This window comes from Rhineura floridana, chromosome 8 (genome assembly GCF_030035675.1).
Source record: "Rhineura floridana isolate rRhiFlo1 chromosome 8, rRhiFlo1.hap2, whole genome shotgun sequence".
Classification (NCBI taxonomy): domain Eukaryota; kingdom Metazoa; phylum Chordata; class Lepidosauria; order Squamata; family Rhineuridae; genus Rhineura; species Rhineura floridana.
Genome location: NC_084487.1, coordinates 9,168,884 through 9,184,072, shown reverse-complemented (window position 1 = coordinate 9,184,072; position 15,189 = coordinate 9,168,884). Strand labels below are relative to the sequence as shown.

The window sequence follows — 15,189 nt, the reverse complement described above, 5'->3', positions numbered from 1 at the left end:
GGCTCCAAATTTGCTTCTGGGCCCAATTCAAAGTGCTGGTTCTGACCTTTAAAGCCCTAAACGGCCTTGGACCGATGTACCTGAGGGACCACTTACGCCCATATGTACCTGCCCAGCATTTAAGATCATCAGCCTCTGGTCTCCTCTGCATGCCTGGAGTGAAAGACGTTAGACTGACAAGCATGCGGGAGAGAGCCTTTTCAGCTGTGGCCCCCAAGCTTTGGAATACCCTACCCCAAGAAGCCACTCTGCTCCCTCCCTGTTGGTTTTCCGGAGACTTCTGAAAACAATCTTGTTCCGGAGAACCTTTGGGAGGGATTGAAGGTAGAGCCTGACACTGATTTTATGCCTTCTACATTAAATTTTACCCTTTAGTACCACTCGCTATATATATGTATATATGTGTGTGTGTGTATATATATATATATTGTATTTTATGTATTTTAATTGTATTTTAATTTATTTTAATGTTTTTGTGATTTTATTGTTTACAATTTTATTATGTACGTGTTTGATTTTATTTTTGTAAGCCGCCGTAAGTGCCCGATTATAAGGTAGAAGGGCGGGATGGAAATATTTTAAATAAATAAATAAATAAATTGCCAGGACCTCACAGTGCAAAGTCCTCCTGTCACAGACGTTTTCATGCACAACATGGGGCTAATTGCGCCCTGTGCTGCACTTTGGCTGTGCATGCCTATTCCCCAGCAGGGGAATTTGTGCGCACAGCTGCCCTGAGCAGGATTTAACCATCGCTCATCAGCTGATGAGTGGAGGTTAAATCTTGCTGTTGATGAGTGGGGGTTGAATCCACAGGGAACTAGTCCACACAGCTAAACTGAGCAGGATTTAACCCCTGCTCATCCCTGTGGGGGACTGGCATGTGCAACCAATAGTGAATTTCTTTATTCGTTATTTATTTATTTATTTATTAGATTTATATCCTGCCCTTCCTGTTGACGTGTGTGCGTTGTTGCGTGAAACAGCATACATTACGTTGGAGTTAAGTTGAGCAAGAAACTTCTTCATAGCATTAGATCATGTTAAGAGTCTTTATTAAGACATTACGGCCAAAGGCTTAAGAGTAAAAACATGTAGAGTTTCTTCAGTCACCCCCCTTCTGGTACATCTCTCTCCAAAGGTAAACACAGAAGACAACCTCTCAGTTCAGAGGCAATACACAGAAGACTCAGCTCAACACAGATAGCTGCTAGAACTTTTCCCAGTCTATCGCTGGGCAAAGACATAACTCCCCCTAGCTACAGTTTTTCAGACTTGATGGAAAACAAACTCAGTGACAGTGCGGTTCAATGGTTGACACTTCCTCCCAGTAGGAGCCCAGAACAGCAAAGAAAAGCACAAAAACACTCTAAAACACCATAAAAACAGATTTTAAAGTATATTACAACAAAACATCCTTAACAACATATTAAAATACAGCACCTTTAAAAACATCTTTTTTTAAAAAAAGCTTTAAAACATCTTTTTTTAAAAAAAGGCCTTAAAAATGTATTAAAAAGCAATTCCAACACAGATGCTCACTTGAACCCTGCACACACATCCCAAAGTGAAATCAGCTGTTTGGCAGGTGGCCCTGACTTTTAAAAAATGGCCTTGCAAACCAAATTTATCCCCCAGAATTGGCCAGTGTGCCAGACGTTCCTAACCCCTGTTCTACATAGAAACCAAAGAAATCAACTATGTAGAAATTACTCACCAAAAGGACTTTAAATTGACTGTATCATCATGATACGTTTAATTTTAAAATACGTATGCCTCACCCTCTGCCCCACCTTTTCAAGGGGAGTTAAGAAACAATAAAACCAAACCTATCTCACCAATTGGAAGATCACTGTTGATCACTGCCACTGCAATATCTATGTGGTTGTGATGGGATACAGAGCTTACAAATGGGGCTTGTTGACAGTGACCCCTGGAATAGATTGCAAGATCTTGATCCACTCCAAAATCAAAAGGATGAATGTTGTGTTTGAGAACTTCTGCTCTGCAGGCTTCCAAATGACTAAACAGTTATTCCCTCCCACCTACCCAAAAAACATGGGAATTGTAGTTTAGTCAGGGAGCTATGACTCTCTAGCTGAATCTTCACCAAATTCTCATCAAACCACAAATTCCAAATCTTCTTGGGGGAAGCTGTGATGTCTGAAGCCAATATAAGTTTGCAGGCATGTCATTAACTCATTAATAGTTTCATTAGAGACAGGAGCATTGTGCAAAATGTGGGAGGTTAGTCAGTATTTAACGTTTTCTCCAATATATATATATATAAGAATTGGTTTGTACTTGCCAGCAGATATTTGAACATCTTGCACTATTCTCTCTGGTCTGGGGAAAATAGAAGGGATGGATGCTAACTTGGCCACTGCCTTCATGATCTCATCCCAGGTGTTGAGCAGGATCTCTGGATTGTCCATTGTGCGCACATCGTCTGAGGCCACTGTCAAGATGATATTCTCAGTTTCTAACTCGGCCCAGGGAGCAGAGTAGTGGCAGATGTCATTCTTCCAGGCAGATAGCCTTGTTTCACCTAAATGCAATATTTAAAAAAAAGAGGTAACACCCATTCAGTGTATATTCTAGTCTGAGCAAAAAACAGGGGATGGGGAGATTCTGCCAGTGCATTCACCCCTGAGAAGGGGCCTTCTCCAAGATATTGCAGATGGGGAGACTAAGAGGGTCTGATGGTGCATTCAGAGCAATGGCAAAGTGATTCAAGAAGCTTTGCCCTTGCTCTGAATTGGCTTCATGATGTAATTATTATTATATATACTATGTGGCATAAAACGGTTCCCTTGAATATGTCTGGAATACACCCATATTTGTACAATAGCTGCTGCTGATTAGGGCTGTAAACAGGGGGGAAGTGTTGTTCATGAAACTGTAGTTAGACAGACTTTTCTTCCTAATCGCAGGACTGGGCAAGATCAAGCTGTGTGTGTTTGCTAGGCTTAGGGTGAGCATCATCGTGCAATTGGGTTGCTAGTAAGGATGTGCTAGAATTCCTTCCTTTTTGGATTTGGTACCAAATTTTCCATTAATGTGCTTATTCTCAATCACTGAGGATCGGATTTTAATGTAGTGAATTTCCGCTGCTATTTTTTACAATCTGCCTTTAAAACATTGATTGTCACTTGTACAAAGTTGAATAATATTGATGGAAAACCCTTTGGATTTTTAAATTGTCTGTCAACATCTCATCTCCTTCTTGTATCTTTAAAATAAGATTTTTTTGTCGTTCTTTTCTTAATTTATATGCTAGCAATCTCCCCGGTTTATTTGCAAATTCAAAAGTCCTTTGTTTAGCAAAATTTAATTTCCTTTCAATTTCTCTAACTGTCAACATTGACACTTGTTTCTGTAACATTTTAATTTGATTTACAGTAGAAGCTTTAGTTGGATTCTTTTTCAATTCTTCCTCTTTTTGTTTTATTTCTTCCAAGATCAATTGCATTTTCTGTTGTTTCTTCTTTTTTAATTCAGAATTACATTTAATAAAATATCCCCTCATGAATGCTTTACTTGTATCCCAAACAATATTTTCATCTGTTCCTTTATGTAAATTATGTTCAAAAAACTCTTAACTTCTTCTTACATTCTTGTACTACTTTATCATTCTGTAATAAAGATTCATTTAGTCTCCATCTAAATCCAAGATTTTTTTTTTTAAAGTCAATATCACTGGATTATGATCCGAAAAGGTTTTTGGTAACACATCCATCTTGGAAATATCTTTCACTAAATTTTTAAACATCCAAATCATATCAATCCTTGAAAATGTTTTATGTCTTTCTGAAAAGTAAGTAAATTCCTTTGCATTGTCATTTATATATCTCCAAGCATCCACCAATTCTAAATTTTCCATCAATTCGAAACAGATCTTCGGCAATTTGCCCTGTGTCTCTTTAATATTTTTCTCAGAAAGTCTATCAATTTTTGGTGAAATTACCCCATTCCAATCACCCATGACACACCAATGATCATATGCAAACTCTGATAGTTTTTCCATAAGTCCAGTATAAAACCTTGTTTTATCTTCATTAGGAGCATAAATGCCCACTATCAAAATTTTTGTACCCTGAATGGTGATTTCAACTCCCACAAATCTGCCACTATCGTCCAATAATATCAATTTAGGAGACAATTGTGAATTAATATAAAGAACCACACCATTTTTTTTTAATCCTGCCGAAATAAATTCTTCACCCAAATTTTTACAAATTAAATATTTAGAATCTTTCTTCTTAATATGAGTTTCTTGTAAACAAATTATATCCAATTTTAATTTTTTCAAATAATGAAATACTTTCTTTCTCTTCTGCGACGAATTAGCTCCATTTATATTCCAAGTTAGATATTTGTAATCCATTTTTAAGCATGTATTTTAGAAAAGTCTGTGCCTGTTGCTCCCTTTGATCCATCATCATCCTTTTCTTCCTCTACCTGTTTCTGTTGACTTTGTTTCCCAGGAATTATATCCATATCTTTGAGTTTATCTTCTTCCATGTCTTTTGAAGCTTTTCTCAAGAAATCCCTTGCTTTTTGAACAGTATTTAATCGATACTTCTGTTGTCTAAATGTAAAAATCACTCCCTCTGGAACATCCCATCTAAATTGAATTTTACATTGTTTAAGTTTTTCTGTGAAGAAAGCGTAATCTTTTCTCTTACGTAGAAGCCTAACAGGAATTTCCTTCATCACCTGTATTTCTTTACCGTCAATTTTGAAGACATTGTTAAAATGATGTTGCAAAACCATATCTCTGGTCCTCTTTTTTAAAAAATAAACAAGCACATCTCTTGGGATTTTTTTTATTGTTGCATATCTGGAATTAATTCTATAAACTTTGTCTATTTCAAATTCCATCCGATCTTCGTTCCTGTCGAAGGATTTTGCCAAAACATTAACAATTTTCTCTCTGATATCTTCACCTGTTTCCTCAGGAATTGCACGGAATCTCAAGCAATGTTCTTTATCTCTAAGTTCCACAACAGCAATATAGTCCAAATTTTTTTCCAATTCCATATTTGTAATATCTATTCTATTCTCTAAGGTTTGCACCTTATCTTTAACATTTTTTACATCCTGTGTTAATTGCCCAATGTTATTTTTAATCTCACCCACTTCTGTTTTAATATGATCTTGTAAATCTTTAAAATCCTTTTTCATATTGCAAAATTCATCTTTAAGTTGTTGTCTGTCCTGTTTCATCTCTTGTTTCAACTCTTGTTTAAAATCACTAAATCCCTCCATAATTTTCTGGAACATGTCCATCCCTTCCTGTATATCAATTGAAACTCTTCGCTCCAAAACTTTGGCTGTTTTCCTAGTTGTCATTCTTGAAAAAAAAAACCTTTTCTATTATTAGCCAATGTAGAGGCAAACAGTTTCTTTTCTCCCAGCAACAAAAAAGTTAATATTCCAGGCCTGTTTAACCAACACAGTTCTTATCTCCAGCACATTCAGGAATGTAAAACAAATCCAGTTCTCAGCATCCAGCAGTTAGTAAGATACACGAACAGCAGATTCGTTCAAAAAAATTTTTTTTAATCCAAAATAAAAAAATATATTCTCAGATATATTTCCTTCAAATAATCAAATCATCTTATCTAATAAGTTGCCTCTTATCCGTTTAATCTTTGTAATTCCAGCTTTAAGCCAGCTTTTTGTCATAAAAAATAAAGCAGGTTCTTTGAATTGCTTCCTTCTTCCTTAGCTTTGTATAATACGAAAAAAGTGTGACTCACCCAAGTTTCTGAGTTGCCGATTCGTAAACAAGTCTCTTTTACGATAGTAATTTAAGTTAGTTGATAAGATTTAGACAGAAGGAGGCTAGCTCGTTAAAAACGTTTTTAAAAGAGAAAGAAAAAAACGTCTCGCTTACTTTCAGCACAGCCTGTTGGAAATCCAGACTCAGTCTTCCACTGCTAGGAAAACCTTCTTATCTCAGGGGGATTCCTGATCAAATCTAGCAATCTACAGCTCGACGGAGTTCCGTGGATAATCTCTTCGGTTCCCCTTTTATCTTGGAGAACATTTACGCCAGTCAAAAATTCCTCTTGACTGGCTTTTAACTGAAATAAGCTTCCTCTGAGATAGAGCTCACTCAGAGACAATCACCAGCCAGCACTCCTTCCGGGAGGAGAGTATATATCCAAACAGAATTTGCCCAAAATTACAGATCTTCAGAGACAAGCTATTAATGGTCCTATTACGTCAAGAGAAATATCTGAGGCTATAAGTAAAATTAAATTAGGAAAGGCGCCAGGACCGGATGGACTATCAGCAATGTATTACAAATGCTTGGAGGAGGAACTTTTACTACTTTTACAGTATACAATGAATTCTATTTTACAAGAGGGGAAGATACCGGATAGTTGGAAAAATGCCAATATAACATTAATACCTAAAGAGGAGCAGGATTTAACTAAAACAAAAAATTATCGGCCAATATCTTTACTGAATAATGACTATAAAATTTTTACAATGATTTTGGCAGAAAGAATGAAAATAATATTGCAACAATTTATTCAGGAAGATCAAGCGGGGTTTTTACCTAAAAGACAATTACGTGATAACGTCAGGAATGTTTTGAATGTGTTGGAATATCTAGAACAACGTAATGACATACAAGCTGCTTTGATTTTCTTGGATGCTGAGAAAGCATTTGATAATTTGAATTGGAAATTTATGTTTAAGGTTCTAGAGCAAATGGACTTTGGAGATAATTTTATAAAATGGATCAGATCGATTTATACATCACAGAAGGCACAGATAATTGTCAATGGGGATTTAACGGACTCATGTGAAATACAAAAGGGTACAAGACAGGGATGTCCATTGTCCCCCCTTCTATTTATTCTGGTTTTAGAAGTGCTGCTCAGAGACATAAGGCAAGACAAAAGGATTTCGGGAATAAAGATAAAAAAAGAGGAATATAAATTGAGAGCATTTGCTGATGACTTGATAATTGTATTAGAAAATCCCTTGGAAGGAATCAAAGTATTGATGGATAAATTAGAAGAATTTGGACCATTAGCAGGATTTAAGATCAATAATCAAAAAATGAAGATGCTGGTGAAAAATTTATCATTAAGAGATCAAAAAGAGTTAATGGAGAAGATAGATTTTAAAATAGAAGAAAAGGTGAAATATTTAGGTATCATTATGACAAATAAAAATTCAAAGTTGTTTCATAATAATTATGAAAAACTATGGACAGAGATTAAGAAAGATTTGTTAAAATGGGATAAATTACAGTTGTCATTAATGGGTAGAATATCTGTAATAAAAACGAATGTATTGGCGAGAATGATGTTTCTATTTCAAACAATACCTGTCATATCCTCTGATCTACCTTTCAAACAATGGCAAAAAGATGTTTCTAAATTTGTTTGGCAGGGGAAAAAACCAAGAGTTAAATTTAAATTATTACAAGACGCCAAAGAAAGAGGAGGGCTGGGATTACCAAATTTGAGACTTTATTTTGCTGCTTGTTGCTTAGTCTGGATAAAGGAATGGATTCTATTGAGGAATAAAAGATTATTGGATTTGGAGGGTCACAACCTGAAGTGGGGATGGCATGGATATCTATGGTATGATAAAGTAAAAGTTAATGTGGATTTTAATAATCATTTTATAAGACGTCCTTTGTTGAATATATGGAATAAATACAAAACAAGGTTTTTTTCAAAAATACCACTATGTGTTTCAAGTCAAGAAGCATTTTATAGAAGAGAAATGGCTGGAAAAGAGAAATGGTTAACTTACCAAGAACTATTAGAAAATGTGCATGGTGAATATATAATGAAAGAGAGAGAACAACTAATAAAGGAAGGATATAGTTCACAATGGTTTGCCTATTTACAATTGTTAGAAAGATTTAAAATGGACAAGAAAATGTATGGGTTTGAAATAAACAAATCTGATTTTGAAATAGGTTTGTGTACAAATGATGAATGCATAATTGCAAAAATGTATAATTTTTTATTAAAAATGGACATGGAAGAAGAACAAGTAAAAGTGTATGGTTAAGTGGGCAAAAAATTTTGGTTATAATATACAAATGGATCAATGGGAAAATATGTGGAAAAAAGGTTTGAAATTTACATTATGCTATAATCTTAAAGAAAATTTTTATAAAATGATGTATCGTTGGTATATGACTCCAGAAAATTTGTCAAAAATGTATAGTAATGTTTCTAATGTATGTTGGAAATGTAAACAACAAGAAGGATCTTTTTATCATATGTGGTGGTTGTGTAAACAGGCAAAATTATTTTGGGCACAGATAGGCAGGATGATGCAAAAAATCTTAAAGATAAATATTCAGTCAAAACCAGAATTTTTTTTATTGGGTTTTATGGATAAACAAAAGGAAAAGAAATATGGAAGAATAATATTATATATGATCACGGCAGCAAGATTACTATATGCACAAAAGTGGAAAATGGAATCAATACCAACAATGGAAGAATGGCTATTGAAATTAATGGACTTAGTTGAGATGGACAAATTGACATGTCTTATTAGAGAAAAAATGACAGATACATTTTTTAAGGAATGGAAGCCTCTTTTGGACTTTTTGTTGAAAGAAAAAAATGAAATGATGATAATGGGATTTGACGATTAATTAAGATAGACTTTGGAAAAAAGTGAATTTCGTATGTTCTAGGAGACAGGTTTGATATATATTATATACTTATAGGTGATCTGTAACAAATCGGAAGTCAAGTTTTTCTTTCTTTTTTATTTTTTTTCTGTTGTATTGTTTTTGTTGTATTTGTATTTGTTTTTATAAAAATTTGAATAATAAAAAAATTATTATAAAAAAAACATTGATTGTAAGAATGATAATTTATCGATACTTCCTTTAAAAATATTGATATTTTCTTCAAAATATCAGTGTTTTTAAAGGAAATATTGATATTTCCTTATGAGCAGAAAACAAAACGAATCGGTAAAAGCAGCGGCTAGCGGATACAGAATGAACTCGAATCGATGCCAGCCTTTTAGGTCAACAGAATGCTTTTGAACCGGCACTGGCCAACAGATCCCGTTCCTAATTGCTTCATCTGAATTCAAACAGACATCTGATCTTGTCCCCCCCCAAAAAAAGCCCATCCAGCCCCTTTCCTTTGTGCACGGGGTGTTCTCTTACCTAGCTTGAAATAAGGAGCTAGTGAAGCCCCTTCTACAGTGACAGATATATTGCCCACTGAACAGTTCTCTGGAAGTACAATGTATAACAGGCCACCCCACAAACTGGAGACTTCCATCCTCTGGCTGTCAACTTCAAATCTCCTTATCACTACCGGAGGACGCAACAGCTCCTTGGCATCTCTCAGGTCATCGGAATGGCAACCAATCTGTATCTAGAGAAAAGGATGCTGGATTCAACAATGGGGTGGTACAAACTATTAATGACATAAGACTGAGGTCTACTAAAGATTTCAAGCACTTCAAGATCTGGTTTGGCCCTCTGATGGACATGTGAACCTCACATTGTTTCTAATTAAGACCTTTACGAAGCGGACCTTTTGTGTTGTGGCACTGACCCTTTGGAATTCCCTCCCCTTAAATATTAGACAGGAGCCATTTCTGTTGTCTTTTTGGCACCTTTTGAAGACCTTCCTCTTTCAATAAGTCTTTTAAGTAGAGACTTTATCCCAGTCTGAATCTGTGCTGGAATTACTTTAAGATGTTTTTAAAGCTTTTTTAAAAAAAGATGTTTTTAAAGATGTTTTGTTTTAATACGTTTATAAGAATGTTTTGTTGTAATATAAGAGCCAGTGCAGAGCTTGGATAAGTTACTTTTTTGAACTACAACTCCCATCAGCCCAATCCAGTGGCCATGCTGGCTGGGGCTGATGGGAGTTGTAGTTTAAAAAAGTAACTTTTCCAAGCTCTGTGGTGTAGTGGTTAAGGTGCTGGACTACGACCTGGGAGGCCAGGGTTCAAATCCCCACATAGCCATGAAGCTCACCTGGGGCCAGTCACTGCCTCTCAGCCTCAGAGGAAGGCAATAGTAAACTCCCTCTGAATACCGCTTACCGTTAAAACCCTCTTCACAGGGTCGCCATAAGTCGGGATCGACTTGAAGGCAGTCCATTGCCATTTTTGTTGTAATATATGTTAAAGTCTGTTTTTAAGATATTTTATTATTATTATCATTGTCTTTATTTATACCCCGCCATTTTCCCCCAAACTGGAACTCACGGTGGCTAGAATGTTTTTAGTGTTTTTGTTCGCCGCCCTGGGCTCCTTCTGAGAGGAAGAGTGGGATATAATACTACTACTACTACTACTAATAGTTGTTATTGTTATTAGATAATATAATAGATAAATAATAATTAGAGTTTGTCTCCCTTCTGGGATTCAGCCAAATTTCAGGGCATTTTGGCAGAATACAGGGGGAAATGGCGCAGGGGAGCCTGTTTTCTACTTTCTTTTCCAAAACAACTTTGTAAATATCTATCTTTAAAGCCAGTGCATAAATGGGTGTGCACACAAACACCGCAACTCACCATATGCAATTGAGATTATGTATTGGGCATGAGGGATTTCAGTCCACTCCTACAAGAAACAGTGTGGTATAACAGTTAGAGTGTTGCACTAGGACCTGGGAGACCAGAGTTTAAACCCTTACTCGGCCACTGGGTGGCTTACTGGGTGACTTTGGGCCAGTCATTGCCTCTCAGCCTAACCTACCACACAGGGTTGTTGCAATAAAAAATGAAGAGGGAGAAAACGTATGGACCCCACCTTGAGCTCCTTGAAGGAAAGATGGGATATATAAATGTAATAAAATTAATAAATAATAAATAGCGGGATGAAATCCTGAGCAAAACTCTAATATCATGTTGTCATATTTATTGACTGTGCTCACTACTTTTGAAGACTCCCAGAACATTCCTACATCTTTTCCACTTTTTACCCAAGGCACTCTGCATGGTTCTAAAGGGTTATCACACGATATCCTCACAACAACCCTGCAAGGTAGGTGAAGGGGCCCCGGGTCTCCTGAGCCTCAGAGCCTAGATGGGAGAGTGTGGCCTCCTGAGTGAGGAAGTGGAACCTGGTGAGTTGGGGGCAGGAAGTGATCTGTTGGGAGTAAGGTTGCCAGGTTCAATCCCTGAGACTGATCCTGTATCTTTAGGAGAAAAGAAAGTCAGCCAAGTGCAGGTGTTCTTGCAACCCTGTAATGGGAACAACCACAAGGTGGAATTCTCCCTTCCCCCTGCGCAACATTTAAAGATACAACCAAGAGGTCTTCTGTATCTTTAAAAGTTGTGCAGGGGGAAGGGAGAATTCCATCTTGTGTTTTTTTCCATTACAGGGTTGCAAGAACACCTGCACTTGGCTTTCTCTTCTCCTAAAGATACAGGATCAGTCTCAGGGATTGAACCGGGCAACCCTAGTTGGGAGGTGCAACCTGGGGGTCAAAGGACTAGACCCCAGTAGTGCCTTTCAGCCAAAGAGGGGGGCTGGTTGTGCAAATCTTGCCTCCCCTAAGGTGTATTTTTCTTTGCATGTTCTTATAAAAGGCTTCCTCTTGTGCAATTATTGTTTGTTAATTTATATGCTGCTTAATGCCAAAATAGGCTTCTGAGCAGCTTACAAAATATAAAAACTAGCTCCATAAACATCCATAATTAAAACACAATAAAACAATCCTATTCAAACGTTAAAATACAAATACCCAGACAGAATTCCTGTCTTTGTTCTCAGTTAGTTTGTAATGGTTCCCTGAGGGGAAGCTTTGTAGCTGCTTCAGCATGTATGACTTTACCTCTTTGAAGTAAGAAAGTTTCTCTATTCTTTCAGGTACCAGTCTTAACAGACCAATCATTTCTGCAATCTGCTACGATATAACTCTTAACATTCTTGACACTTAGGTTTAAATACAACATCACCTGCAACTTAGCTCCAATGGCAGTGGATGGAAAGAGCAAGGTGGCGGTTTTTGCTGGGGGAACATAGAGGCCGGTGCTTCTCCACACTTCATTTCCTGTAAGGCCAAACCAAGATCCAGAATTTTAAAAGTGTCTTTGAGTCATAGGCTGCATGGTTATATAACAGGCAACACTGCCACCTCCCAGACTGGCTGTAAATCAGCAGAAGGCAGGCAGGTGAGGGCTGGCTGCACTCAGACTGAGGTTGGTGAGGCCATTCCCCATCAGCCCATATAGACCATCCTCCACTGTCTTTAAGTATTTAAAGCATACATAGGTACAGCAAATACAGCTAGAAACAGCCACAGCAACACCACTTTTCCCCCTTGAAATGATCTTTCCCAATTGGGTGTTAGAACAAATTAAACCAGAACTGTCACTAGAAGCTAAAATGATGAAACTGAGGTTATCCTACTTTGGACACATCATGAGAAGACAGGATTCACTAGAAAAGACAATAATGCTGGGAAAAACAGGAGGAAGCAGAAAAAGAGGAAGGCCAAACAAGAGATGGATTGATTCCAGAAAGGAAGCCACAGACCTGAACTTACAAGATCTGAACAGGGTGGTTCACGACAGATGCTCTTGGAGGTCGCTGATTCATAGGGTCGCCATAAGTCATAATCGACTTGAAGGCACATAACAACAACAAATTCTGAAGAAGCATCATAGTCACGATCTCCAACTTGGAATGTTCTCAATATTTTTATTTTTCTCATTCTAATAGGAGATCTCTCCATAAATGTCCTTGGTATTCTCAGGACGCAGTGTATGTTCTTTCTTTTTTACACACTGAATAAAACAAAACCAGCTAACAGTGAAGTCATCATCAGCTGACTGACCTCTTAGCAGGCTGAAAGGGTCATAGTAAACAGCAAGAATATTTCCTCTCAGAGGCTGAGATTTTCCCAAACTTTGTATGTTGAATAAAGGTTTTGTAAAAACAACAACACACAAAACCCCCACACACCTCACACATTTACAGCAGGAACTGTGTCGCCTGTCACTGCTGCCAACTCTCCTGTCAGCCATCCCCTCACCAGCCAATATACATGTAAAACATCTCCACTCAAGGGAGGATCAGGATTGGTCCTTGAGTGGATGCAGTGTACACAGATGTTTTAGCAAAAGGTGGACACATTCACCTTTGCCAAATATTGACATGTTAGAGAGTGGAGGCCTATAACCATACTTCCCTGAACACGCCCAATCTCGTCAGATCTCAGAAGCTAAGCAGGGTCAGGCCTGGTTAGTACTTGGATGGGAGACCACCTGGGAATACCTGGTGCTGTAGGCTTAGAAGAAAGCAATAGTAAACCAGCCTTGAATACCTCTTACCATGAAAATCCTATGAATATATCCAAAAAGATTCATAGGGTTGCCATAAATTATAATCGACTTGAAGGCATATAACAACAGAGAGTTGAGAGCTGAAACAGGCAACTGGCTTACATAAGCCAGCCTAAGTTGTGCCAGAGATGAGATTTGAACCAAGGATTTCCCAGCTCAGAACTTGGTGTATTTTCAGATTTCAGAGCAATCAGACAGAGAAAAGCAACAAATTAACCTAGCAGAGACCTACCAAGGCAATAAAACTGCTTTAAAGCAAACAAAATCTCTTACCGTCATTCCTCCCATTGATCCAAATGGTTTGAGGAGGTGCTGTAGGATAATTCGGAAGATTTGGGTTCAGACTGGGCACTAAATTTTGGAAATCTGGTAAACTGTTGTAGAGCGCGAACGCCATGTCAATTAAAATGGCTTCATCAGAGTTGGCTTTGATTGGGTTGCTTGCACTGACATCAGGAATCCCGCCGATCTGGACCACCTCCAGCATATCCTCTTGAACAGAGACGAAAGGTGGGGAGTCGGCTGCTGGGATGTTCAGGAATATGGCACAATCTTGTGCTAGCTTCTTGAGCCATGAGTAATACGGAGGCAGTAGAGCTTGCTTGCTCAGAATGTGCTGCTTGAACTGGAAGAGCGCTTTCCCGAAGTGATAACTCAAAGCAACAGTGCTGGCCTGCTTTGCTGGGTAGCTTTCACCCAATATGGTTATACCCTCCCCAATGATTCCAATTCCAAATTTCTTAAGGATCTTGTTTCCTGGATACCGTGCAATGGCGCTGGCGCCAGGATTCTCATAAGCCCAATACCAAGCTTGTCCACCAATCAGGAGACCACCTCCTTCGGAGACAAATTCATGGATTCTTTCCATCTCTCTGTCACTGTAAGCTGTGCAACAGTACACACTTAGGCCGGCCTTAAGATTGGTTAGCTTACAAGGGATCCTGGCCTGATTTAATATGGAGTAAAGCTCCTGGAGGTCGTCTCCGATGCCAACCTTTCCTCCCTTTCCAGCAGTAAGCCAATGGACGGCATTGAGTAGGAAAGTTTCCATTGGTGGTATGTTAAGCATCTGTTCATGAGAGGCAACCACAAGGCGTCCCCTGCCATAGTAGGCGGCTCCAACAAACGACTGGAAAGAATCAGTTATGCCAACTGGAAATGCCAGTTTCCCATGGATAAGAAGGTGAGAAGGGGTTATACTGGGCATATCGAAGTTAGTCACTCCGTTCAGAAGAGTCTTTAAATCACTGTTAATGTCTAATCCGTGCCTATTAAAAAACAATAGATTTAATAAGCTAATACAATTTGTGGTCAGTTGACTGTATTAAAGATTGATGATGATGAATAAGCTAATACAGTATATCTTTCCATGGAGGGACTACAATATTCTTCCCCAACTTGGTGCCCTCCAGACATTTTGGACCCTGTCTCCCATCAACCCCAGCCAATGATTAGGGATGGTGGGAGGTGTAGCCCAAAACATCTGGGGGGCACCAGGTTGGGAAATACTGGACTAAATCATTTATCATCAACTAGTGGCTCAGGACCCACATCTGATCGTCAACTAGTGGATCAGCTTGATTTTAAGGTGAGTCTCAAGAGCAGCACGATCACCATATGAAATATATGGTAGAAAATAAAGGAGTTCCCCAAGTGCATGTTTGGACTAAAGGTGGATCCTGGGCCAGAAAAGGCTGAAGACAACTGGACGAGATGGACATTGGAGATCATTCCAATTCCCTGTCTAGAATGATGTTCTTCAACCTTGGGTCCCATGGCGTTGTTGGATCACAACTCCCATCACCCTTTAGCCAGTGGCCAAGGGTGATGGGAGCTGTAGTTCAACAACATCTGGGGAACCCATGCT

At 38.2% G+C, this 15,189-nt stretch overlaps 1 protein-coding gene and 1 non-coding gene across 8 annotated transcripts in view; one reads left to right on the top strand and one right to left on the bottom strand.

Annotated features, from left to right (window-relative positions):
• Window positions 1-15,189, bottom strand: part of LOC133390144 (TRPM8 channel-associated factor homolog) — a 28,427-nt gene that overhangs the window by 7,585 nt on the left and 5,653 nt on the right. For 6 of the 7 annotated variants that reach the window (XM_061638106.1, XM_061638107.1, XM_061638111.1 and 3 more), the window contains 4 exons: window positions 13,596-14,590; window positions 11,934-12,028; window positions 9,179-9,392; window positions 2,309-2,548 (listed from right to left, as the gene is read on the bottom strand). In XM_061638106.1, the coding sequence (XP_061494090.1) occupies window positions 2,309-2,548; window positions 9,179-9,392; window positions 11,934-12,028; window positions 13,596-14,590 (1,544 nt within the window). The remainder of the gene's footprint in view (window positions 1-2,308; window positions 2,549-9,178; window positions 9,393-11,933; window positions 12,029-13,595; window positions 14,591-15,189) is intronic. The other variant, XM_061638112.1, reaches the window with a different exon arrangement.
• Window positions 13,151-13,269, top strand: LOC133363510 (5S ribosomal RNA). The gene has a single exon (XR_009757685.1). It is a non-coding gene; the product is annotated as a 5S ribosomal RNA (ribosomal RNA).